We start from the raw sequence: 27111 nt of genomic DNA on the forward strand, positions 1-27111 counted from the left end.
TTACCCTTAGATTCTGTGAAATTATAGTTAATAACTGGGAGGAAGCCTTTTCTAAAGTATAACACACTGATGAGCTAAACCGGTAAAGTTTTTTTTACAGAGCGGTTAATTTAACAAATAGTGTGTTTTAGAATAATAGCTGCCCAGGGATCAAAAAGACCTTGAGAGGCCATACAGTTAATAACACTACTGAAGGCAAAGCTGTACAGATTCCATCTCTGGCAGATGAGAATCAATACTATGTGTCAAGATCTCTTGCGGAAGAGATGATATATTGTCTTCTTAAAGCCTATTCCAACATCTAAAAACTTTGACTATTATGAAGCCTCCCATTAGCCCAAATCCTGCAGAACTTGATGATGCTTACTGCCAAAGTAACTAGATATTTATATAACCAATATTCTTGTAGGCATACCTCTGAATGCACACCTTTTCCCCTGTCAGATATTTTATACATCAACTATAGTATATTTAAAAAATAGTTTTCATAGCATAAGCTGCGTAGCTTTTTAGAATAATAAAGGATGATGACGTACCCCCAAGTAATACATACTTTTGGATGCTTGATCAAACACCAAGCAACAGGATAGCAAACTTCACAGTGTAATTTGATAACAATCATGGAAATGGATGACTGTATTTTAACATGTTACCTATAAAAGAACATTCTGACAATCAGGACATTAAATGTAACAGCACTCAGTTTCAAGTATTCAAGCACTGCTTTCTGGCAAGTGAAACCTATGTAGAGATCACGGATATATTTTGACTACATACAAACATATGAAAAGTAGCAGCTTAGTTCTTCTGTATGTAGCATTTCTTCTTCTTTTTTTTAAGATTTTATTTATTTATTCATGAGAGACACAGAGAGGCAGAGACATAGGCAGGGGGGAACAGTAGGCTCCCTACTGGGAGCCTGATGTGGGGACTTGATCCCAGGACACTGAGCCAAAGGTAAACAGACGCTCAACCACTGAGCCACCCAGGTGCCCCTGTACATATGGAATGAGAGTGGCTCAGACAAGCTAAAAAGTAATGGGGGGAATAATTCTTCCCTTTAACTGGCAAGAAAAAAAATGAACTGAGAAAATAAATTACTATAACAATAGGAGCTATGGAGAATGAACTAAGTAAAAGAAATGCATCAAAATAAATAGAAGGAGATTTAAAAAAATGAAAGAGAGAATGAAATAAAGAGAAAATCTTTTTTTTTTTTTCATGATCACAGTCTCCTGAAGCAGCAAATGTGAAAGAGGGCATTGAAAGGGCCACTTCATTTGTACACAGCCCAAGGTTATTTTCACTGATTACCTGGGCACCCGTGATGTCTGAATGCTTTATGAGAACACGCACACCACAGGCTTCATACCCTCTAAGAGAAGATAATTCCTTTCACACTGAGCATGGTAAGGAGGTACACATTCAAGCTCTCTAGAAACTACAGTTGTCTCAGCCACTTGACACATTTGAGTACACACCATGGGTTTGGCAAAGCAGAGCACTGAGCAGGTTCAAAAGGGCAACTCCCTTTGGTCCCACACCCCTGGCAGCCTCTCCTCAGGGCAAGTGTCCAAGCATCTGCCAGGAAAAGCTGGTGGCCAGGCTCCCAGGATGGGGCATGACCTCCTCTTAAGCGAGGGCTCCTGAGACAAGCTGGAAGAGCAGTGCTTCTCTGGCTGCTGAGACCTGACAACTCCTGCTGCTGCCTTGCTGCTCCACGTTTGCTATGAGAGCCCTAGTCCAGGCAAAGCAGGGAGCCTTCTTTCTCATACATGTAAGGAAATGGGCTTACCTAGGAGAAAAATGAGGTGGATTGATTTACTATCAGTAGACCAAATTCATTTTCTTTTGGGGGGTAACTTCATCTCTTGTTGTTTTGGGAGAATTTTTGGCCAAAGATCTAGAGTTCCGTTTTCTTCCTGTATTGGGGGTCCCAAAGACCATCCCTAGGTTCCATGACTCACAGGACCCACAGGGCTCAGCATGTAGTTATACCCGCAGTAAGATCTATTACAGGGAAAGGACACAAAGAAAAGTCAGCAAAGCAAAACCTGCCTCAAGCTTCCATGAGCCCTTTCCCAGTGGAGTAACATAGAACATGTTTAATTCTTCCCGTGTTGAGATGTGTTGTTTACCAGGGAAACTCACTGGGAACTCAGGACCCAGGGCTTTTATTGGATGCCAGTCATGTGGGCACACACTGCCTAACCCATGCAAAAAACAGACTTCCAGAAAAAAAAGCAGTTGTTCCACATAAACCATTGGTTGTATAAGCAGTTTAGGCCACTTGTCAGGGTAAGTTTTATATTATTGTAAGAACTGTTTACCAGCCAAATTCCCAGATGCCAGCCAAGGGTCAAGCAAGAAGGCTTTTCTAAGGATATGTAGTCTCAGGCTACTATGTTAACTCTTTTCTACAAAGTCCACTCCATTTGGCCAAGGCTTTTTTAGAGCAAAATTATTACGAGTAGAACCCAATGTGGCAGGATGAAAGCATCTTGCAGTACTGACTCTGTGTGCTCTCCAGGGTCCTGGATTTAGCCAATTAAAACAAATCCTGTTAACAAGAAAGGTCAATCTTAGAGAGCCAGGTGGCTTTCTCCTCTAAAGTTTTTTTTTTTTTGCATTAGCCTTTTTACCTGGCTTGAATCATTAATTCAAGCACCGTACAACTCTGACTAGTAAGTTGAAGCTGACCTGCATGCCTTCCAGGACTGAGGCAATCCATGAAAGTCAACGAACACATGCAAGAAGTATAATCAATCCCAGAGAGTACCCTTGGAAACAAAAAGTTTGCAACTGATAGGCCATCCGATGAAGACAAACATTAGTTAGGCATTAGAGGTTAATAGGGCCCCCAGTGTGGCTTCCTTGGGGTTCTCTGCCCAGTCCAAACAATGCAGTTGAGTCCTTCATTTTAGAAGGGCTTCCAGAAGGTAGTTTTGGCAATTTTGCTTGTCTTTGACATCAGTTCATTTGCCACATGAGTGTGGACAACATCTACAGGTGCTCTTCATGGGAACATAGGAGCTAGGCCCACCATTGCTGTCTCATAGTCAGCGCTGCCAGGTGTGACGATAGGTTCAGTGGTTGGTTTGAATTCAAGACTTCACAGCATCCTAAGAAGGCAGTACTGGCATTCAGGAGCAGTTCCGAAAAACAGAGCAGTTATGAGAAACAGAGATCATTAATGCCTTCCTTCCCTGCATTTCCCAGGTGCTGGGTTTTTTTTTTTTTTTCCATGTTACTACAAAACCAGTGTGTCTCATTTAATAATCATTACCTTATATTTTTACCCATTTTTTATTCTCCTCTTCTATCAAAAAGGGTTGGGTGTAAAGAGGTCATTGAAAATTTAGCTAAGTTACTCCACGATATTGCTGCCTTGACATCATTTTGTTTGGCCATCAGTGACCTTAAACTGGCACTAGTCCCCTCATCTAAGCACATGCCCTAGATAGCAGTCCACAGAGTCGCAAGCACATGTAAGTTCCAGCTATCACTTCCTCTCCCCTGCCCCCGCTGCCTTCTCCCCATGTGTCATCCTAGATAAGACTCCAGTGTGGCTTATCAAACAGTGTCCTCTTGGTTTCAATTGATCAATCTAACCTTAGCCCTAGGAAACTCAAAGCACTCCACATACAGACTCTAATAAAGACGTGCCCCAGTGTCTGCCTCTCTCTCTGCCTGCACTCTGCCTTGACCTCCTCATGTAGCCTGTCAAGGTGTGCCAGGTACTTCTTCCAGGACTAGTAAGTAATAAACTTCTCTATTTTAATTCCTCTTGTGGTCTGTCATTAAGTCACAGTTCACCATCTGACAGTCTGTGCTCCACTTAATAAGTGATGATTTAATGAATTCATAACAGAGGGACAGAAGAATTTACATAGAAAAACATTAATACAACATTAATACAACTTAACCAGAATGACACAGCATGTTCAGGAACTGGTTAGGACAAAACCTTGAATTTTCAGAAGCTTTCAGAATGTGTTTACATTACCCCCAGCCTTTTCTTTTCTTTTCTTTTTGAAAATTTTATTTAAAATCCAATTAATTAACATACAGTGTATTACTAGTTTCAGAGGTAGAATTCAAGAGGTGTTGGATATAAAACCCAATGCTTATGATATCACGTGCCCGCCTTCATGCCTATCCCCCAGTTACCCTGTTTCTCCAACCCCCTCCCCTCCAGCAACCCTCATTTTGTTTCCTACGATTAAGAGTCTCTTTTTCCCCACCCTTTTCATCCTGATCATTTATTCAATAGGCAGCACGAAAAAGGACCACCTCTCCTTGGGAATAGTTGTATTTAGTAATCAAACTGCCTAACTTAGAAGAAAGGTGTGTAAAGTAGAATCAGATTATCAGTGCATTGTTGCAAATTTCAAATAATCTTGAAAATCAGACATAAGTCAACAGCAGTGAGACATTCTTGAGGAGGGGTTGAGAGTTCCCTCTGTCAGGAGGGGTCCTACTCTCCATGCTGTGTTCTTTTCCAACTTAGAGCTTTCAACAGGAATCACAAGTTATGTTCCTTATGATCATTTATCTCAAATGCAATTAGTTCCTGCATTAGAAATGTACAGCCATGGGATCCCTGGGTGGCGCAGCGGTTTGGCGCCTGCCTTTGGCCCAGGGCGCGATCCTGGAGACCCGGGATCGAATCCCACATCGGGCTCCCGGTGCATGGAGCCTGCTTCTCCCTCTGCCTGTGTCTCTGCCTCTCTCTCTCTCTGTGACTATCATGAATAAATAAATAAAATCTTTAAAAAAAAAAAAAAAAAAAAAAGAAATGTACAGCCACCAGCAGCTTGGTGTCAGATGGTCTCATCAGATAATGAGCTCTTCCCTGTGAGCATCTGCAGGTGACCCATGTGGTCCAGCCAACATCCATGATGTTTTTATATCATATGGCCCCTCAGAGGGGTGTCTTAAGTCTTCGGTAGTCCCAGGGTCTAAGTTCTGTTCAATGAGCCCATGTCTGATTTCCAAGATTGAAATTGTCTGTTACAGATGTTTCTAGGTTTCAGCCTACCATCAGGTCCAGGCAATCAGGATCTCTGAATTCAAGATTCTAAAAAAGCCAGTGACTTTCTTCTTTGGCAGCAGCAAAGATGAGAGACTACAGGGTCAGATAGTGGAGTTCCAAGTCCTTCTAATTCCTCTATATCTTGTCAATCTTAGAGTCCAAATTGACCTACTCAAAAATAGGCACAATTGGGCTAGAAAATCATCAGCCTCTAAGAGTCAGACATCTGAATTTACAGGAACTTATTATCAAACTAAGAACTGCTTTTGAAACCTCAAAAAGTGTATTTTCCTGTGAAGATTCTTTTCCTTTTATTTTGTCTGCCTTTTCTCATAGCAAAAATAATCAATTATGAGAATTTCAATACTCAGATGTTCAGAGATTTTAAGTTATAATCCATCTAAGCAAGAAGTCCTGTTCTACCAAGACCTTTTATTGGGCGGCTTTTCCAGATTAGAATAATCCCTCTAACATTTATGAAATTACAAGCCTATAATATTTTACATCATTAAAAAAATCATATACCCAGAACCACTAACTACAAAATAACAATCTATTTTAGAAACTCTCTTTCACTTTTTTTTTTTTTGCAAGTTTACTCAAACCTTAGCAATAAATTCAACACTTTCAGGATTAACATTACAACTACTTAGAGATCCCAGCTGTAATGCAACAGGCTGCTGTACCAGTGGGTAGAGTGTTATTTTACCCTCTTCTTTTTTTTTTTCTGATTTGTCTAAAGTTTGTGCCAGTCTTGGAACTGACTTAGTCTTGTTTCCTCCCACTTGGAGGAGTGAGCAATACAAACATATGACATTTTGCCTCACCCAAAATGTTCTTTTGGATGCATTTGACAAACACATCACCCAGGCTGCACTTTTTAATTCCTTCACCTTAGCTGCCATGGCCAAAAGCAGCCAATGGATCCAAGTATCCTGGCATTGGATATATCATTTTAAAATTCCATAGGTAATCTTCACCTTCCAGAACAGACATCTCAGCTGCTGTTTCATACCACAGATGACTAGGTAGCTATTGGGAACTAAAAGTTCATAATTGTATCCCCTTCATATTTCCTTTCCCCAAACAGATATATTTCAATGAGTCAGGGTTATTTTTAATAAATTCCACTTCTGACACCATCACCCCTAGTTTAAGGATTTACTAGAAGAATCCACAGCATATAATTATACTTATGGGTAGGATTTACTACACTGAAAGGATGCAGAACAAAATCCAAAAAGGGGAAAAGCGTATTGGGTGAAGTCTGAAGAAAGCCAGGCACAAGCTTCCAAAAAGATTTTTGTTGTTGTTGTTTGTTTGCTTTTTTTTCCCCATCAAAGTCTCAAGGGATGTGCTTAATTCCTCCAGTAATGAGTTTTGGCAACGCTTGTGAAATGTCATTTACATGCTCATGAGAGACAGTGCCCCCCATTTTTTACTGGGTGCTATTTATGTGGGCACTGTGATATGGGCTAAATGTGATTCTACAAAATTCATATGTTGGAGCCTAATCCCCAGTGTTATGGTTTGGAGATAGGGATTTGGGGAGGTAAATAGAGGAGAGGGTGGAACCCTCATGAATGGGATTAGTGCCTGTGATGGTTAATTTTATGGAGTGCCCAGATTAAACAGTACTTCTGGATGTATCTGGGAGGGTGCTTCTAGATGAAATTAACATTTGAAATGATAGACTGGATAAAGTAGATAGTCCTCTCCCTGTGGTGGGCCTCATCTGATCAGTTGGGGGTCTGAATAGAACAAAAGACAGAAGGAGGAATTAGCTCTTTTTTTCCTGCCTCACTACATAAACTGGGATATCTTATCTCATCTTCTTCTGCCCTTGGACTGGGATTTACACTGTTGGCTCTCCTGGTTATTAGGTCTTTAGTGTTGGACTGAATTACACCACTGTTTTTTCTGGGTCTCTAGTTTACAGATGGCAGATTGTGAAGTTTATTAGTCTCTATAATTACATGAGCCAATTCCTCATAATAAATCTCCAAATTTATACATGCACATTTTCCAATATTTAAATTGCTTCTGTCTATAAGGCCTTAAAAGAAGAGTTTAGAACTCCAAGAGATAGACGTCACTTAAAGAAGTTTTAAAAAAAAAATCGTGGGACACCTGGGTGGTTCAGTGGTTGAGCATATGCTGTAGGCTCAGGGCATGATCCCAGGGTCCAGGGATGGAGTCCCACATCCGGGTCCCCACAGGGAGCCTGCTTCTCCCTCTGCCTGTGTCTCTGCCTCTCTCTCTGTGTCTCTCATGAATAAGTAAATAAAATCTTTAAAAAATCAATTCTTTAAAAAATAAAATAAAATCATATTTCTTTTCTTCAAAGTACCTTTATGCAATGACATAACAGGTATGACCTGCTTGGGTTTTTCTATCCCTGATCATAGATTTACTTATTTTTGTTTCTGAAATTGGAAGAAAAGACATTTCTGTCTAACAAGAAATAGAAAAAAAAAGTTTATCTATTGTTAAGTTTTGTGGACATACCTGGTCCTTCCTTCCCAAGGGAAGTCACCTTATTTCTTTCTTTAATAACAGAAACAATCAAGAGTGGTGGCATGTAGTTATAGCTTTTTCTTTCTCATCTGGGTCATTGAGAAGCAGGCTTTCTGCACTCTGTAATAAAAATGTTATAAAGTAACAAGCCCACATCTCTCACTATTTAAAACAAGAAATAAAAACATTGCAAGCTATTCTATGCTTTGGTTACTTTCCCTTAGTAACTTATAAATTGTGGTACCATGCTCTGGGGACACTGGTCACAATTATTAAGCCCGTCTTTTTGCAGCTCAAGGAAGAGTTTTCATGGAAAGTGGTCAGGAATGCCTGTCTAAAAATGCAAGCTTTATCAAAGGTTTCTTGGAATACTGGTGCAATGTTGTTAAGAGTCCAGACTTCATTTTTCTACTCCTTGCTTCAGACTTGGCTGTGCTGCTTAGTAGTAATTTCACCTGGGGTGAGTGATGATCTATTTCAATCTCAGTGTCCTTATCTATACAATGTGATGCAAATCTCCCAGTCACAGTGTTGTCATAATGAAAATAGCATATGTAAAATATTTTACTTCGTAGCTGGCACAAAGTAGGGGCTTAATAAATTAGTCCTGTTATCTCAAAAAAAAAAAAAAATGCCCACTAAAAAACAAGGACTAGGGATCCCTGGGTGGCGCAGCGGTTTGGCGCCTGCCTTTGGCCCAGGGCGCGATCCTGGAGACCGGGGATCGAATCCCACGTCGGGCTCCCGGGGCATGGAGCCTGCTTCTCCCTCTGCCTGTGTCTCTGCGCCTCTCTCTCTCTCTGTGACTATCATAAATAAATAAAAATTAAAAAAAATAAAATAAAAATAAATAAAAAACAAGGACTAGACTATAATATTCGTAGAAGCTTTATTTATAATGGCCCCAACTGGAAACAGCCCAGGTGATGGCCCCAAATGATAATCAGTAATAGACTGAATTTTTTTAAAATGTGAGATATTCGTACAGTGTAGTACTATAAAGCATGAACTACTGATAGCGCAAAAGTATGGATAAATCTCACCAGTCTAATGTTGAATGACACAAAATAATACATTCTGTATAATTCCACTGAAAGAAAGTTCAAAAACAGGCAAAATTAATCTACAGCGACAGAGGTCAGAAGTCATTACCTTTTGGAAGGAGGATGGATTGAAGAAGGAAAAGGGGAGCCAGCTGGGGTCCTAAAAATGTTGTATGTCTTCACCTGCATGGTGGTGGTTATCTATGGGTATGTGTATGTAGAAATTCATCAAACTATACATTTAAGGTTTGTACATTATGCACATACCTGTACTATTTATACAGATATAAATAATACATCAATTAAAAAAAAAACTGTTCCCTTAAACCCAGGAGCTGAATTTTTGTTTCAATATCAATTTTAGGGCAGCCCCGGTGGCACAGCGGTTTGGCGCCTCCTGCAGCCTGGGGTGTGATCCTGGAGACCTGGGATCGAGTCCCATATCAGGCTCCCTGTGTGGAGCCTGCTTCTCCCTCTGCCTGTGTCTCTGCCTCTCTCTCTCTGTGTCTATGACTAAATAAATAAAATCTTTAAAAAATATCAATTTTATTAATTAGGAGTATATCTACATTAGCTATAACATGCCAATAGCTGGCCATCTTGCCAGCTGTAGTCAGTCTGTCCCTTGTAAGTGGCCCCATTTCAGAGCTAGCCGGAAGCTGACAGGCATATTATAAGGGTCATGCTCCATCATCATTGACAGCTGGAGATGCCATCACATGCCACTGGCAGCGCAGCACAGGGAAAACCAGCCAGTGGACTGTGCTTCCCACCCTTAGGCGTGGAGGCACAAGCCCCAGCGATGGAAGGATTAAAAAGCCTCAATTTAAAAAGACAGGGGGAGGGGAGGGAATGTGGGCTGTACAATTTATAAATAGACATTCCCCGAGGCTGCCTGATGGTGAAGTGGTTGTTTAGTAAATCTTTCTCCCTTAAGAATCCCATTATCGGAGAGCATTTGAAAATACCAGTTTCATTTTGTCTTTTGGGGGAGATCCTGGGTTTCATCAAGTCAGCCCTGTTGGATGATATTTCTGTCTGTCGAATTTAGGTACAGGCCTTCGATATTTTGAATCACCTACACATGGAGCACAAAGATGATGATGATGATGATGTGTCTTTTGCGAAATGGATGAGCAGCTTCTGGGGTCACAGCTGGATGGAAGAGAATGAGCGAGGACTCCGGGGCCGTCGTGGATCACAAGATGCCAGTTACAGGAAAACCTCCCTGCCCTGCCCTGTGAGTTATGGTCAGAGAACCAGGGGAGAGCTGGACTAGGGGAGGGGGATTTCTAGTTGATAACTTTTGAAGAGGCCTTTGGTTTATACATCATCTTTGGTTAAAAATCAGTTCTTCTAAACCTTTTTACACCCACCAAAAAATACCTTTTGTTATTTTATCTTGCCCTCCTGGGGACCTGATTTTCATTTATTAGGTAAAGATTTCTTCATTTTTAGTAGCCTAACATACCTTTAACTACTATTCAGAGCTCCTGAGAAACCTGAGACAATTGTTCTGAGGGCTAGTATGATTCAAGCCAAAGGAAAGAAACTTGATGTGATAGTCTGTGTAGCATCAGGTATGGATCAATGTGTGATTTCCAGTAGTGTTTTGGAAATACTGAACATAACGTCCTGATTTGAGGACCTCTAAAGAGTTGAGGAGTCCACATAATAAATCACTACCTTTGATAAATTTGATAAACTTTTTCTTCTGGTTCCCCTTTGGTTTTCCGAGGGGTGATGGAACCAAAATTTTTCAGCCCTCAGCACTACTTTTCCATAGGGAGGCAGAGCATACAGTGTCTAGGGAGCAAGATGCAAGCAGGGGGAAGCTCCTGATAGTGGAGGGGGTGGGCTTGACCAGGTGAGGACTCAGCCGTAGGTGTAGGCGGTGGTTCTCTGCTCAGCTGTGCCACTAGAAGACTCCACAGCAGAGACATGTGTCCTCTGCTTCAGTTACACAGCAATAATACAGCTTTTCTTTTCCACAAGTCACTTAGGATTCTAGCCATAGAGAATACATCCCCAACCTTCTGCTTCTGTCAACCCCAGAACCAAATAAGTGTTGGGACAGTGTTTTTTATTTCAGTTTTAGCCTCAGAGTTCCCAGATGCATAATGCCTGTGAGGGATATTATGGTGGGTATGGCGATGGCTCTTATTCCCAAGTGATGAGGCAACTTGAGGGATGAGATCTCTTTAAGACACAAATATTTGAAAATAGATTTCTTACCAAATGCGTACCCAGAGACAAAGGGCAAGTGTCAACAGCTCTTTGAGCTCCAGGTTCCTTTTGTAAAAAAGAAGAGAGGCTGGACTGGATGACCTCTGGGAACTCTTCTAGCTCTAACCGTCCATGATTCTGTTGTAAGTGAACACCCGTTTATCGCACTCTCATTTTAATCTCTTATATTCCACTTCAAGTGAGGCATTCACAGTGTGTGAACCAGAAGTACAATTAGTTTCCAGTTTCCAGATAGAGAGGACCAGGGAGAAACAAAGAGAAAAAATGTGATTTGCTCTTTATCTCAACAGCCCTTTAGAACTGTTGAAATGAAAACAAAGGAAGGAACATGACTTATAAAATATAGGTTTGTTGAATAAATTTTAACATCTATTAGACTTTTATTTTTTTTATTTTTTCTATTAGACTTTTAAAACTGAGATAATCCACCCTTTTTAGAGAATCTACTTTTAGGTTGCAGGGTTGTTTGAATTAAACTACTGGGACTAGCAATAGTTAGTTGTGTTGTGTATGGCATTTCCAAACTGTGCCCACATATCTCTTCCTGCTCATACTAGAGTCAAACATTTGCCTGAATGTTCAGTGAGATTCCCTAAGTCAACAATGAATTCCACCATGATCAGACTAACATGCAGAAAGTATGTTTATTTAAGGAGACAAGGCATGGAATAAAAATGACCCCCCGACCGAAGAGAGTAGAGAGAGCACCAGCGCAGAACACAGAGCAGGGGACCCAGGGCGGTGTGGGCAGGGTCCTGGGAAATAGTCGGGAGTCTGAATCTCTATCTCCAGTCACAGAATGCCATATATTTATGACAAGAGTATGAAGTTGGACTTTCTTTCTAACTTTTCTAACCCTAAAACATGCTCAGATTTTTCTTATTTCAGAGAGAACAATTAGGTTTTCATTTTTTATGTGTGTTTTGCTTTGAGCTCAATGACTAACTTAAAAAGAAAAGCTTGCTCTTAGCCTTGTCTCTTTCCCTCTCTTCCCACTACTCCCATCTGAGGCTCTTCCCTCCCACAACCTATTGATAACCTATATCCATCCATATTGCATGGCATAGGAAGAAAAGAGTTTTCCCCTCCTTTCCCATTTGAATGTGGTTTCTAAAGTGGCTTTCAGGTCATGATTCCTGCAGAACCATAGAGGCGGAGCCTTTATTCATTGAACCTGTTTATTGAGGTTCCTGGCATTACTTATGCAAGGCACTAGAGGCTTAGAGGGTACCAGAAGACGTACTGGATCTCAGTGTTTGTGGAACTTCCAGTTTAGCAGAAAATACAGATTTGGCATAAGGAACAAGGCTTGGTCCTGCTCAGAGAACACTACCTTTTGATAAAACTCAGTATAATAATCTGTGATCACTGATTTAAAGTAAATTTTAAAAATCTAACTTTACTGTCCTAATATTCTTGGTGGAAAAAAGTGAAGTAATATGAAGTCTGTCTGTGAAGAACTAATGTGCCTTCTACCTCCAGCATCACATTAATACAAACTTGAGGTAAAACGGTTTCGCATTCCTTATTTATTCTGCTCATTGAAAGTGGATTTTTAATACTTTAGCCTATCCAGCTTTCTAGTCATCTTCTTCAGCTTACCATGGTTCTCTTAACATTGGTGGGCCGAGTGGAAGGGAGAATTACGCTAAATGAAAGGACTCTTCAAGGAGGAACTGAGTCTCCTGGCCTAGGGCTTTGCTAACTCCAGGTAGGCTTTCCCAGGGCTTCCTCTGTGTTCCAAGGTAGGCAAGGGTGTGCTTGCCTATATGGTATCATTTGAGGGGATATAATATGAGCCTCTCCCTGTCTGGGATTTTTTCTTTTTTAAAAATAATCACCTTTAACCATTTTTTATATTCTCTCTTCATGTTCTTAACTTAAAGCAATAGAAGATATTTTAATTTTGATTCTTATCCCTGATTGACCTGAGTACGGCCACACACTCATCTCACCACAGGAGTGGTTCTCCTGCAGCTGCTCAGGACACGGATAGGGCGGGACATGACCCCGTTGGAGGATTTCTTAGGAACCTGAAGTGAGGGGATACCCTAAAGTTCCATGACTAGCAGTGATTTCTTGGTTTTTTGGGTTAAATGTACATTTCATTTCAATAGGGGACAATGCCTTCATCCCCAATAGAAAACCAGTGATAGTTTCAGGCAACAGTGACAACTCTGTGGAAGCACTTGTAGCATAATGTTTTACGGATTTGTTTTCTGTCTTCTAGATGTGGAGGAGTTGCTGGGAAGGCAGCCGAGTAGAGTGGTTAGGAAGGGTGAAGGGAGGGCTCCAGAGGTGGCTTTCCGGGGCCTACCCCCAGCAGCATAACTGAGTTACTTACCTCTCTCTGCCTCAGATTCCCCATACGTAAAGGAGATTGACACTAATAGTGGATACCTCAGAAGGGGATTGGCACTAATACTGGATATCTCAGAAGGGGATTGGCACTAAAAGTGCCAATGAGGATGCACTCATTGCTCCCTGAGGTGTCATATCTGGATTAAAGTGCCAAGTCCTTTCGGGCCTTACCCTTCATCGTTCATTGCCACCACTTAGAAATGGGGGTGCTCCTGAATAAGGAGACCTACCAGAGGTTTACATTTGCACCTTAGCCTCAATAGTTAGAAACCCCAGAGAAGCCTCTAACTGGAGCTCATTTACAATTTCCTGACTCGCAGGAGAAAGGTGATTTTAACCTGGAATCAGAAGTAAGCTGTTAACTCTAAAATGTGCTTGCAAAATAGGTCAAGCAAGAGGGCATTGGGTCAATAAGTGTTACCAAGTTAAGTAGAAGAGACAGTACACTGCTTTTCTTTTTAGTCTTTGTTTTTCCTTTGCTTTATGTTTTGCTATTTCCTTGTGGCTTAGAATGTAAAATTGATTGTTAAAAAGTTTTGTTCTGAATAAATATTTATCTTTTGTATTGCTAAAGAAGAAAAGAACCCTCAGAAGGGTGGAGTGAAGATTCAGTGAGTAATTTATCTAATGTAATTGGGATGTTGCCTGGTACCTAATAAACATCTATGCTTCTTATTATTAAGCATTGGAAGTGTTGAAACTTGGGAATTTCTTTCCAGATGATGCTTCAGTTAATTACTTTCGTTTTGCCTTTCCCTCTTTGTCTTTAATGTTTCTCCTTCTCATTTAATATCACCGTGAGAAGACAGGTCATCTTATATTCACGTTTGGCATATGGCCTATGTTGTTATGGACTGAATGTCTCCCCCGCTCCCACCAGATTCGTATGCTGAAGCCCTAACCCCCAAAGTGATGGTATTTGGAGATGACGCCTTTGGGAGGTAATCAGATGTAGATGAGGTAAGGCCCTATCAGATACAATTAGTACCCTGATAAGAACAGACACCCAGAGAGCTTGCTCCCTTTCTTCACCTGCATGCATGGAGGAAAGGCCATGCAAGCACACAGAGAGAAGGTGGCCGTCTGCAAGTCAGCAGGAAGCCTCTCACTGGGGAGAAATCTCCAGCTCCTTAATCTCGGACTTCCCAGCCTCCACAACCGTGAGAGGTAAATTTCTATTGGTTAAACCAGCCAGCCTGTGGTGGTTTGTTCTGGCAGCTTGAGCTAAGATGTGTCAATACCAAAACTGAGGATCACTGCATGGTAGAGGACTAGTGAAAATACTGTGCGAGACTGAATTTGATGTCATTTGGGATTACCTCAGTGGCATGTGGTTTAGATGCACTTAGTTTGGTTACTTCAGTTTCTGGATGAGCAAGACAAGTTCTTGAGTTGTTCCCTAGGAGAAGATTCCAAGTGTCTGAGGCGGGTGCCATAAGCTCCAAGGAGTTCTTCCTACCACTCACCTCTGTTTATGGCTTATGGTAGGGTGTTTTTCTTTCTTTCTTTCTTTTTAAAGATTCCATTTATTTATTCATGAGAGACACAGAGAGAGAGAAAGAGAGAGAGAGAGGCAGAGACACAGGCAGAGGGAGGAGCAGGCTCCCCACAAGGAGCCCAACCCGGGACTCGATCTGGGGACCCCAGGGTCACGCCCTGGGCCGACGGCGGCGCCAAACGGCTGAGCCCCCCGGGGATTCCCCAGTGGTGGGGTCTTGATGACAGTTTCCCATTGATTTACGGAGTCTGACAGCGCAGGGTCTATTTACTTCTCCAGTTAAAAAAATACTATTTTACTGAATAGTTTAAAACATCCTTGAGCTTACCTAAAGGATGTTCAGTGGGATTACCTTTGTTATTTATAAAAGAGCTACCGTTTTACCGGTTGACCACTGGAATCCTTCTTTCCCTCCGATGCTGCTTCCGTAGGTAGCTAATTGGTGAATTTACAACCCTCTTGGCTCTTACGATAGCATCGGGCTACGTTATACAATATTCCTCACATAAAATTCCTCTACATTAATTCCTAAAGACCTACAAATCATTATTAATTTGGTAACAGAATTCTGTTATAAGTGGTACATCGTCAACAGTCACGTGTATAGGCAAGCTCACCTGGAAATAAGATGAAGTCATTGTTGCCTTTGACGAGAAAAGTGTAGGCTTATTAATTCAAAAAACAGATGCCACCTGGAGGCATGCCGCTTGTCACCCAAGTCCTAGGCCAGTCACTTACCTGACCTGAGGTTCAGCTTCCTCAGAGCGGCAGCAGCCTGTGAAGCTCCGCAGGCGTCCGGCGCGCGCCTCGGGCCCCGCCCCCCGGAGCCCGGCCCCGCCCCCCGGAGCCCGGCCCCGCCCCCCGGGCCGCCGCGCAGCACGCAGGACGCACGGGGCGTCGCCCGGGTGGGCGGGTTCTAGTGACGCGACCCGACGGCGCCGGGAGGCGGCGCGCCCCCTCGGTGGGGGCGCCCGCGGCTCGCACGCTGTGCGGGGCAACATGGCGGCCGCCGAAGTATTAATTTTGCCGAGGAAACCTAAGCAGAAAAAGCGGAAAGTCTTCCCAGGAGAAGATGTAGCAGAGATACAACATGCTGAAGAATTTCTTATCGAACCCGAATCCAAGGCGGCTCAGTTGGACACATCTCAGTGGCTCCTGTTGCTCAAGAATTTTGAAAAGCTCAATGTAAGGAGCACGCACTATACACCCCTTCCTTGTGGTTCACATCCTCTGAAGGGGGAGATTGGGGACCACAGCAGGACAGGCTTCATTAATCTTGACAAGCCCTCCAATCCCTCTTCCCATGAGGTGGTAGCCTGGGTCCGACGAATACTTCGGGTGAAGACGGCGCACGGTGGCACGCTGGATCCCAAGGTGGCCGGCTGTTCACTCGTGTGCATAGAACGAGCCACCGCTTGGTGAAGCCTCAAGAGTGCAGGCAAAGAGTATGTGGGCATTGTCCGGCTACACAGTGCTATTGAAGGGGGGACCCAACTTTCGAGGGCCCTAGAAACTCTGACAGGTGCCTTATTCCAGCGACCCCCACTCATTGCTGCAGTAAAGAGGCAACTCCGAGTGCGGACCGTATATGAGAGCAAGATGATCGAGTATGATCCTGATGGAAGATTAGGAATCTTTTGGGTGAGTTGTGAGGCCGGTACCTATATTCGGACGCTGTGTGTGCACGTTGGTTTGTTACTGGGAGTTGGCGGTCAGATGCAAGAACTTCGGAGGGTTCGTTCTGGAGTCATGAGTGAAAAGGACCACATGCATGACGTGCTTGATGCCCAGTGGCTGTATGACAGCCGCAAGGATGAGAGTTACCTGCTGCGAGTTGTTTACCCTTTGGAAAAGCTGTTGACTTCTCATAAAAGGCTGGTTATGAAAGACATTTTCATGAATGCAGTCTGCTATGCGGCAAAGATCATGCTCCCGGGCGTTCTCCGATATGAGGATGGCATCGAGGTCAACGAGGAGATCCTCGTCATCACCACCAAAGGAGAAGCAGTCTGCATGGCCATTGCATTAATGACCACAGCAGTGATATCTACCTGTGACCATGGTATCGTAGCCAAGATCAAGAGGGTAATCATGGAGAGAGACACGTGTCCTCGGAAGTGGGGTTTAGGTCCAAAGGCAAGTCAGAAGAGGCTGATGATCAAGCAGGGCCTTCTGGATAAGCACGGCAAGCCCACAGGTAGCACACCTGCCACCTGGATGCAGGAGTATGTGGACTACAGCGACCCTGCAAGGAAAGAGGCAGTAGCCAAGGCAGGAACAGCTCCATAGGAAGTCACCGAGGTGGTAAAATCCCCCAAAGTGGCTGCCGAAGTGGTGAAAGCCCCGAAGCAGAAGCGAGACAGTGAGAGTGATGAGATGTCCTTGCAGCTGCTCAAGAAGGAGAAGAAGAAGAAGGCCAAAGCTGCTGTGGAGAGTGTGAGTGAGCCCACAGACAGGGACAGTGACAGCGCCAAGAAGAAGAAAGGAGGAGAAGGAAGAAAGAAGAAAGAAGAAGAAAAAGAAAAGTGGAAGTGGTTTTGGAGTAGCGGATGCCAGCTCTGGCACTGTGCCCCATCGGGAGGAGAAATTAAAGCCTTACTGAGAAAAGGTGACTCTTTTGTTCTTGAGGGAACGGAACGCAGGTCCCAGGAAGCATGGAGAGTTCTGGGGCACCTCAGCTGCTCCCTGAGAACTCGGTGAGGAGTCTTGCTGGGAGAAGGTTGTACTTTTTACTTAATAAGTCTACTTAAAAAAAAAAAAAAAAAAGATTCATTTTCCTCATCTGTAAAAGGGGGAGAATGACTCCCTTCCAGGATTTGTTCTGAGGTTAGAGATCAAAGATGTGGTCCCCAGAGAGCCTAGTACACTATGACTCAACGTGGCCTTATTATACCTGGAACTTTCTCCTCGTTTCTCATCTTGTTAATGGGGGGCTCAGGTGCTTGCATTGACACAGAGGGCAGGATGGGTACAGTTGAAGAGTAATTGCAGTTAAAGCCAGGATAAAGAGTATCAAGTAGTTAAGCCCTTCAGGGGGAAATATTAAAAAAATGTTTTTTGGGGCAGCTCGGGTGGCTCAGCGGTTTAGCACCACCTTTAGCCCAGGGCCTGATCCTGGAGGCCCAGGATCGAGTCCCACGTGGGGCTCCCTGCATGGAGTCTGCTTCTCTCTCTGCCTGTGTCTCTGCCATTCTCTCTGTGTCTCTCATGAATAAATGAATAAAATCTTTTTTAAAAATGTTTTTTAAAATATTTTGTTTTTAAGTGGTCTGCGTCCAACATGGGGCTCGGCCTCACAACCCTGAGATCCAAGAGTCACACACTCCACTACTGAGCCAGCTAGGTGCCCCACTAATTTTTTCTTAAATGAGAACCTATGCCTTGGGTCACAGAATGCACAGGGTTTTTTCTTCCAACAGGAATTGTTTTCTTTGGTCACAGTGGAAACAGCTTTGGTGCTGAGCACACTCTTCTGTGATGCACGTCAGGGAACTGGGTAGTCACTGCTCTGAAAGCAGTGCCTGCAGCACACTTTGTCTTTGGTGCTTTGTTGTCTGGGACCCCAGCTGGTGAGCTCAGAGTGAAGGGATCCAGTTCCACAGGCCAGAGCCTGCCTCACAGTGTGGGAGAGAGAGCTATAAGGCCAGTGGCTGTGGGGTGACAAGTGCATACTTGGTAAAAAAAAAAAAAAAAAAAAAAAAAAAAAAAAAAAAAAAAAGCCATGTAGGGTACTATTTCCTGTCTTTGCCAGGAAAATTACATTGGAAGGGGATATAAAGTTCCAAAAGTAGAGCTTGCGTGGTAAGTAAACGCAATTAAAAGTGGGAGCTTCTTCCCTGTAATCAGAGAGCTCTCTTAAGGCTGTTCCCCACAAAGTCACACACCACAACCAACCGACTGAAAGACATATCTGATAGATCACTAAGTATACACTGTATTTATATTGTGATAAAAACTCTTGCTATTCTTTTTAGGCCTCTCAATGGAAGAGAACATTTTGTACAAACATTCTCATTTCCATTCCCAACCTTAAATTTTTAAATTTTATGTTTAAAATTTTATTGTGGTAAGAACACTTAACATGAGATCTACCCTCTGGGCAGATTTTTAAGTGTGCAATCCGGTAAACTACAAGTGTAGTGCTGTAGAGTAGATCCCTAGAACTCCCTCATCTTGCATAACTGGACTTTTAAACCCATTGATTAGCCACTTCCCGTTTCCCCCTTCTCTCAGGCCCTGGCAACCACCATTCTATTTCTTACTTTTACAGGTTTGACTATTATAGCTAACTCACATAAGTGCAGTCATTCAGTATTTGTCCTTCTGTGTCTAAGTCTCAATTTTTTTAAAGTACCATTTTTTTCCTGATAATATAATACACCATCATTGCAGAAAACTTGGATAAAAAACAAAACAAAACAAAACAAAAAATCCCACAGCTCAAAGAAAACCTTTCAAAACATTTGGGTATGGTTTAAGGTTGCCCACCTTATGAAATTACCCTACTTCAAGCCCTCTCCTCCTCTCCCTCCTCCCAGATGTTCACGCTCAATGGGCTTCTTTTCCTTCCACATCAGCAAGCTCTTCTGTGGCAGGGCCTCTGAACATATGGGGCTCATCCTGAGGCAGAAGAGTGTTCCCTGTTCCCTAATTAACCCCTCTCACCCTTCAGATTGTATCTTAATCATCACACCTTCACAATCCTCCCCTGATCCCCCTAGCCACTCCAACACTCATCTGAACATACATAATTTTACCTTGTTATATCCTCTTTATGCACCTTGAATTTTTTTTCCTTTATAGCATTTGGCCAAGGTTGTAGGCATATGCCTTATTTGTTCAATGTTCATCTCCCAACATAATCTCCAAGAGGGGTACACTGTGCTTTTTGGGCGCTCCAATTTATCCAAAGCACAAAGTACCATGTCTTACCTATAATAAATGGAATAATATATACAAATTTACCTCATGTCTTTTAGTAGCTTTACAAATCTTTAAGCATATTTTTGATGATTGTTTGAGAGAAAGTTTCAATACATATGTATTAGTTTCCTGGGGCTACCATAACAAAATACCACAGACTGGATGACATAAACAGCAGAAATTTATTTTCTCACAGTTCTGGAAGTTAAAAGTCTGAGATAAAGGTGTCAACAGGCTTGATTTCTTCCAAGGCTCTCTCCTTGGCTTACAGATGGCTACCTTCTTGCTGTGTCCTCACATGGTATGTCCTCTGTGGGGGCATATCCCTGGCATCTCTTTATGTATCCAAATTTCTTTTTCTTATAAGGGCACAAGTCAGACTGGAGTAGGACCCACTATAATGGTCTAATTTTAACTTAATCTTTAGAGGCCCTGACTCCAAATATAGTCATCTTCTGATGTACTCACATAAGGCTTCAACCTATGAATTTCGGGCAGGAGAACATAATTCAGCAAAAAACAACATACAATGGATGGATCCAAGGAGGGGAATATTTTAAGCCTTCTGACACATATTACCAACAATTTTCTAGGAAGGATGTACATTTGAAGTCCTACCAGCAAGGAAGACTGTGCTTATCTCCTTGTACTTTTGCCAGTGTTGGTACCATTAAGTAACATTTTTTTTTTACCTGAAAGGCAAAAATTGTATATTATTTCATTTTCTTTTTTTAAATAATTTTATTTATTTATTCATGAGAGACACACACAGAGAGAGGCAGAGACACAGGCAGGAGGAGAAGCAGGCTCCATGCAGGGAGCCTGACGTGGGACTCGATCCCAGGACTCCAGGATCACGCCCTGGGTCGAAGGCAGTTGCCAAACTGCTAAGCCACCCGGGGATCCCCATATTATTTCATTTTCCATAGTTTTTGACTGCTAATAAGCATAAAGAATTTTTACCCATTAGTATTTCTTTTTCTTTCATTCATTATGTATTTATTCATCATATTTTTTTAATTAAGATTTTATTTTTATGTAATCTCTACGAGGGATACTATGAAGAGGGAACTCAAGGGGCAGAAACTCACAGGCGATGTCTAGGCTAACAATATAAAGTAGGAAATCAGATTAGAGCTACAAATTGAAGCCTGAGGATGAGATACTTTGGGAGACAGTGTAATGTGAGAAAGGAAAGGAAGGGAAGGAAGACTGGTTTAGAACTTGGAGGAAGTCCGGTAGATATGAGCAGCTAGAAGGAGGGAGAAGTGAGCAAAAATGTCTAAAACACAGTGGCAGGAAGATGGCCCTTGAGGCTGCAGTGGTAGATGGCAAGGGAAGATTGTTTCCAGGGGGGCCACATGGGCTCCTGCACTGAATTCTCCAGAATTATTAAAGGCCAAAAGTGCACAGAATTCGGCAACACTGAGTTCAATATTCTGACCAAAATTGATCTTGGGAGCAAAAGCTAAATTGGAGTGGGTTGGGAAGTGAGAAGAACTAAGAGAATGTTTCTTTCAAGACTGGTTTCTCTGAGCTGTCCCTCCTTTGATTATTTTCCAATTGTGATCTTAACATTGCCGTTATTGTATTATATGACCTCGGCAGTTGCCAGTAGGAGTGTAACATATACTTATTTATTTTCAGGACATCTAGTAAGCATTACTAATGTGTAGCAAATATTTTTTTTTTAAAGATTTTATTTATTTATTCATGATAGTCACAGAGAGAGAGAGAGAGGCTCAGAGACACAGGCAGAGGGAGAAGCAGGCTCCGTGCACCGGGAGCCCGACGTGGGATTCGATCCCGGGTCTCCAGGATCACGCCCTGGGCCAAAGGCAGGCGCCAAACCGCTGCGCCACCCAGGGATCCCAGTAGCAAATATTTTTAAAGTTTTTTCAGCTTACCATTAATTTTGTTTATATGGCTTGTGATGCAAGTTAGCTTTATTTTTACGTAAATTAATTTTTTCCTTATGACTTTTCCCATTGCTCTTTTGCTTAGAAATTCTTTCTTCATATAGGAATCACATAAATATCCACCTTTGCATTATTTCTTAAACATTTATGGCTTCATTAAAGTTTTTTTAAAATATAATCTTGGAATTTATTTTTACATATCAATTTAAGGCGTGGAATGTTTCATTTCATTATTCTACCCTAATGGTAGAGGATGAACCAAGCTAGTCTTGGGATGTTCTACTTAATGTTTTAAATAATTGGCTCTATTTCATTGTAGAGGAAGGTCCTATTGATCAAAAAGGTAAGATTTCAGTTCAACATGAGATTGTTTAGTTGGTAATGTATGTATATTCAGTCCCTGTGCAGTCTCTTTATATTGCATTTTTTTTTAATTCTATATTCCCAGTTTCCTGTGTTTCCCAGAATCCCATCATCCAACAGCCATCCCAGAAGGCATTCTCATGAGGCCCAGGGATTTCAATGCCATTCCCACATCCCGGATTACAGAAAATTCTCAGCAGACGAGTCACGCAACGAGCCGCTGGAATCAAAAAGAAGATCCCATTCCAAAATTCAAGCATTTCCAGAGTCTTTTGAGCAGCAATTGTGCTTTAGAACCAAACGCTCTGCATCTTTGGTATGTAACAGAATTGTTGAATATTTAACCACTTTAAAAAGGGAAACCCAATGGATTCTTCCTCCCCAACTTTGAGGAGAACAAATCTAACTTCTTCATTTACAGCTTAGTGATAAGGTCTTTGACAAATGACAGTTTTAGATAGCCCAGGTGTGTATACATTTTTAAATTATTTTTATTGGAGACCCCAGGTGTAGGAAGAATTCCTGGAGGGCCAGAGGCAGGATATTTTTGTTACCGAAGTCTTCTGTTTTTTTTTTTTTTTTTTTTTTTTTGAGACAATTAGAAATAATTGTGACTTGTTTTTCTTTCACTATTTGAAGAAGGGGGAAAACTACCCAACTGTTCCTATCCTTTCGCATTTAATCCAGCAGCAAATAGTGTATGATGGTAGCATGTTCCCTTGTACTTCTAAAAAACATGCAAAAGGAATTATCCAACTGTCTAGTAAGTATTGAGGAGTAGGAGCTGTCCAGGCATTTAGAATGGCCTGTGGGAGTCTAAGTAAAGCACAAAGGAGAGCAAAGGAGAGGACAGGCATGGAACGGGGGAAGAATAGAAACTCCACTGATGATGCCAAACTCAATACATAAAGTAATAAACTAGAGACGGATTAATTGGGGGATAGTTTTCAACTCTACAACATGTTCACTGAGTGTCCTTGAACAAAATAACTTCTTTGTTCTGGGTTTTTGTTTTTTTGTTCTATTTTGCAAAACAGGAATAATCATGCGGCTCTGCCATGTAGTGGGCAGAACAATAACTGACCAGGTGTATTGCCACCTGCTTCTTGAGCTGTGCTCTGTGAATGTACAGAGGAGGACATGTGGCTGCTTCCTGCCTCATTGCACATCTGAACACAACACCTTCTGCTTAGCAGTGACTGCTGTTGGGACTGTCACCATGCATCTTTGCCTCATAGGTGGCACGTCACTTTTATCAGAGAGTGACTCTGCGTATGATTCCCCTTCAGTAGAGGAATAAAGAAGGAAGAATAGAAAGCAGCTGTCACTTATCATTTCTAAATCTTATTAAAAGTTACTGTTTTATCTTTTTCCTTATATCGTTTTTTTAAAAATATGGTTTCAGGGGATGCCTGGGAGGCTCAGCAGTTGACCTCTGCCTTTGGCTTAGGATGTGATCCATGTCCTGGGATCGAGTTCCACATCAGGCTTCCCACAGAGAGCCTGCTTCTTCCTCTGCCTCTGTCTGCCTCTCTCTGTGTGTCTCTCATGAATAAATAAATGACATCTTAAAAAGTATGGTTTCAGACTTAGAATGGTAGCGAGAATAGTATAAAAAATACACTTCATTTAGATTTCCTCCAAGTTAATATGGTATATTTACTTATATCCTCTCTCCCCTTCCAAGCCCCGAGACAAGGGCAGGAAAACATTCTGTTACAGAAACATGGTATAGTAATTAAACTCAGGAAATTAACACCAATACAATACTTTTATAACTAAGTATTGACCTCATTCATATTTTGCCAGTTGTTCCAATAATATTTTCTATAGTGAACTTCCAGATTATGTAATGCTGCTCATTTTCACATCCCTCTAATTGATATTTATTCTGTAAACAGTTCCTCAGTCTTTCCATGTCTTTCATGATACTGACCTCTGAAGAATACAGGCCAGTTATCTTTTAGAATGATGCCTAGCTTGGGTTTATCTGGTATTTCCTCATGACTAGATTTAGATTATGAACTTTCAGCAGGAATATAGCAGGAGTGCAAGAATTCTTGTTTTAAAATTACATGTTCAGGGATCCCTGGGTGGCGCAGTGGTTTGGCGCCTGCCTTTGGCCCAGGGTGCGATCCTGGAGACCCGGGATCGAATCCCACGTCGGGCTCCCGGTGCATGGAGCCTGCTTCTCCCTCTGCCTGTGTCTCTGCCTCTCTCTCTCTCACTGTGTGACCATCATAAAAAAAAAATTAAAAAAATTACATGTTCAAGTCATTAATTATATTAATTTGGGAGACATAGCTGCCTTGAGTTTTTTCTGGAGCAAGTTATGGGATAAATGTATTTTGAAAAAAATTTTAATCTGAACTGTTCTTTTTCTGAGGTTCTCAGAAAAAATTTCACATAACAACACATCTTATGGAACAGCTTATATGATGCCATTTGCTAATATTGTAAGCCCTAACAGTGTGTAAACATGAAATCATTTCTCTTATTTAAAGAGATACTCACCACCTCATCCCTAAAATATCAAATATGTTTGCTAATATTTCCTTTCTTTTTTTTAAGATTTTATTTATTTATTCATGAGATAGAGAGAGAGAGGCAGAGACACAAGCAGAGGGAGAATCAGGCTCCATGCATGGGTGGGACTCAATCCCAGATCTCCAGGATCAGGCCCTGGGCTGAAGGCGGCACTAAACCATTGAGCCACCCGGGCTACCCTAATACTTCCTTTCTCAAGCTCTTCCTTTTGAGTGCCGAGGCAATCAAGATAGCATTTTCAATTTTTTGACTCAAGAATTCTTTTCACAGTTACATATAGTAGCTAGAAACCTGCTAGGAATTTATAAAATCATTAATTTTTTTCTTATTACATATATAAACTATAGGATAAATAATTTTATTAAATATTTTATTTTATATCAATTTTAAAGAGCTTTTTATAAAGCTTATCCTAATGTAAAATTAAAAATTTAGAACATACATACACTTTAAAACTTGTTCTTACTTAGAGACTGACATAGTTTTCTAAAGCTAACTACACTGAAAAGTATATTTTTATCAGCAAATCTAAAACTGATTTATATTTTGGTTGGGGACCAAATGTTAAGTAATATGTAGATTAAAATTTCATATCTTTTAGCATCAAAAGGATCCAGAAGCTAATTTTGTGATCTGATCATGACCAACAACATTAAATTCTTTCATTTTGGTATTGAAAACCTCAATTGTCTTATTTTGAGAATTTTTATGTTTTATTTCTTTTTTTCTTTTTGAAGATTTTATTTATTTATTCATGAGAGACACAGAGAGATGCAGAGACATAGGCAGAGGGACAAGCAGGATCCCCATGGGGAGCCCAATATGGGACTTGATCCCAGGACTCCAGGATCACGACCCGAGCCAAAGGCAGATGCTCAACCACTAAGCCACCCAGATGCCCCTACATTTTGTTTCTAAATAATGAAATAATTAAAAAAAAAGATTTCAGTTCACTATTTACAATCATTTTTCAAATAGTCTTTATTCCCAATAAGGGAAAAGCCATTACTTTGTTTTGAGAAGGATCATCACTATTTTTTCTCTCTTTTATACCATTCTTATAAGCATTAGAGATATTCATGCCTGCTACATATGAACTTTGATCAGACCGCTGGATCTAATACAACTGCTAGGTCTAATGAAAATAATCTGGAAACACATTTACAGAATGAGCACAATCTTTAAGTTTCTCTTAACTTTCATCTCAGCATCATCATTTGTTTTGCTTTGTGACTCTGGCCCCTATAGATAGAAATGAAGCCATTTAGGTATAAAAAAATTTAGCACTGAGGAGTAGCTGACACCACCGTAGTAAACAGACACCCTCATAACTCGGCCTGCAGGGTTGAGTCGTGATCTTGCTCATCTCACTGCCACTCATCACAGTGTATGTTCACTTGATAGACACTCAGGCATTGCCCAGCGTTTCCAGTTCCAACAGAGGAGGGGGAGAGTGATGGTGTTATTTGTTATAGGAGTGTAAGTAGGTGCCTACTTACATATTTATCAATGCCATTCTTTGGTTGGTAATTCCTTTGAGAGACACTCTTTGACCATGGAAACTAAAGAAGGCTTCCCCGTTCCCACCATACATCCCTATCACCTCACCCTGTTTGCTCATTATCAGTGCACTAATCACTATCTGTGATGTTCTTATTTCCTCTTAGGCTTAGTGATGGTCTGTCAGTGTCCACCAAGGTGAAATATCGAAAAGTAGAGTTTCTTTAGTTTGTGCTGTACCAGCTGGGGAATGTGGTTGGATGTCATTCCTCAACACTTCATTCTTCACATAGTCCTCACATTAAAACTTAGTGCAAACTCTACTGTTAATGTAATTTAAAGAAGTAGACACTGGGGGGTTAGAATCATTCCAAGTATGATTCGCTTGCCATGTTCCTTTTCAGAAAGCACCAAGACACTATTAATTATATCACATTGTGAAATCACATCCCTCTATATGTCAGAGTTGTGTATGGGTGGAGTTTCCCCCATAGACTGTTGCTGACACCCCAAGGCCCCATCCCTTTTATTTATAACTAAAGCTTTTAGCAACACCCTTGGCCTTCTGCTAATTTATTATGAGAAACTACGATGTGGAAGTCTACTAAGTGACCAGGGATTTTTTCATTTCTGATAGGATAAATGTGGCACGTCAGTTGTTGGCACATTTCTACCCTTTTCTGACCTTTGTCTTTCAGGGACCGGAGAGCAGAAGGGAGAGAAATGAAAGGGAATGCCTGAGGATGGAGATAAGATCTCAAAAGAAAGTAGAGGAAAAAAGCAGCTCTAGGAAGGACGAACACGGAGAAGCATGCATGCCCCCCTTGTTTGAAAAAGAGTCCAAATAATATTTTGTTTCCACATCATTTCTACAGATTCTACTGTGTTTTTTGGGTTTCAGAACACCAGGCCAGGGGGTGGTAGCTGTGAACGAGTGTCCTCAGATGCTGAGTGACCACTGGGTGGGGGGTGGGGAGTGTGATCTGCTGTGTTGTCTTTTTATGGGAATAAGGAGAAGAAAAGGTATTTTAACAGAATAAGTGATTCTTAAAAATGTAAAGAAAGATATTGAAAGAACCACCCACCCATCTTCAGTAACTCTTCTTCCACATTAACCTTGCAAATAATTTAAAATAAAAGTCATTGGTGTCACTCTAA

At 41.6% G+C, this 27111-nt stretch overlaps 2 protein-coding genes and 1 long non-coding RNA gene across 6 annotated transcripts in view; 2 read left to right on the plus strand and 1 right to left on the minus strand.

Annotated features, from left to right (window-relative positions):
* The window catches only part of LNP1 (leukemia NUP98 fusion partner 1), a 42460-nt gene extending 15349 nt beyond the window's left edge, over nt 1-27111 (plus strand). For 3 of the 4 annotated variants that reach the window (XM_049105519.1, XM_049105520.1, XM_025416548.3), the window contains 3 exons: nt 9647-9835; nt 21992-22222; nt 26652-27111. In XM_049105519.1, coding sequence (XP_048961476.1) covers nt 9680-9835; nt 21992-22222; nt 26652-26801 — 537 coding nt within the window. In that variant the 5' untranslated portion in view covers nt 9647-9679 and the 3' untranslated portion in view covers nt 26802-27111. Of the gene's footprint in view, nt 1-7883; nt 8013-9646; nt 9836-21991; nt 22223-26651 lie in introns of those variants that run through there. The other variant, XM_049105518.1, reaches the window with a different exon arrangement.
* LOC112640399 (uncharacterized) lies at nt 1802-15511 on the minus strand. The gene is made up of 3 exons (XR_003124018.3): nt 15319-15511; nt 7544-7672; nt 1802-3136 (listed from the first exon to the last, which is right to left on the minus strand). It is a non-coding gene; the product is annotated as an uncharacterized LOC112640399 (long non-coding RNA).
* On the plus strand, nt 15880-17943 carry LOC112640377 (H/ACA ribonucleoprotein complex subunit DKC1-like). Its single transcript, XM_049105522.1, has one exon. It carries the CDS (start codon nt 16301-16303, stop codon nt 16988-16990), a length of 690 nt encoding a protein of 229 aa, XP_048961479.1. The 5' UTR covers nt 15880-16300; the 3' UTR covers nt 16991-17943.

This window comes from Canis lupus, chromosome 33 (assembly GCF_003254725.2).
Source record: "Canis lupus dingo isolate Sandy chromosome 33, ASM325472v2, whole genome shotgun sequence".
In the NCBI taxonomy this organism is placed as follows: Eukaryota; Metazoa; Chordata; class Mammalia; order Carnivora; family Canidae; genus Canis; species Canis lupus.

What these genes read in the sequence shown, in the direction of transcription:
- LOC112640377 (XM_049105522.1), top strand. Translation starts at nt 16,301, where the DNA reads ATGATCGAGTATGATCCTGATGGAAGATTAGGAATCTTTTGGGTGAGT.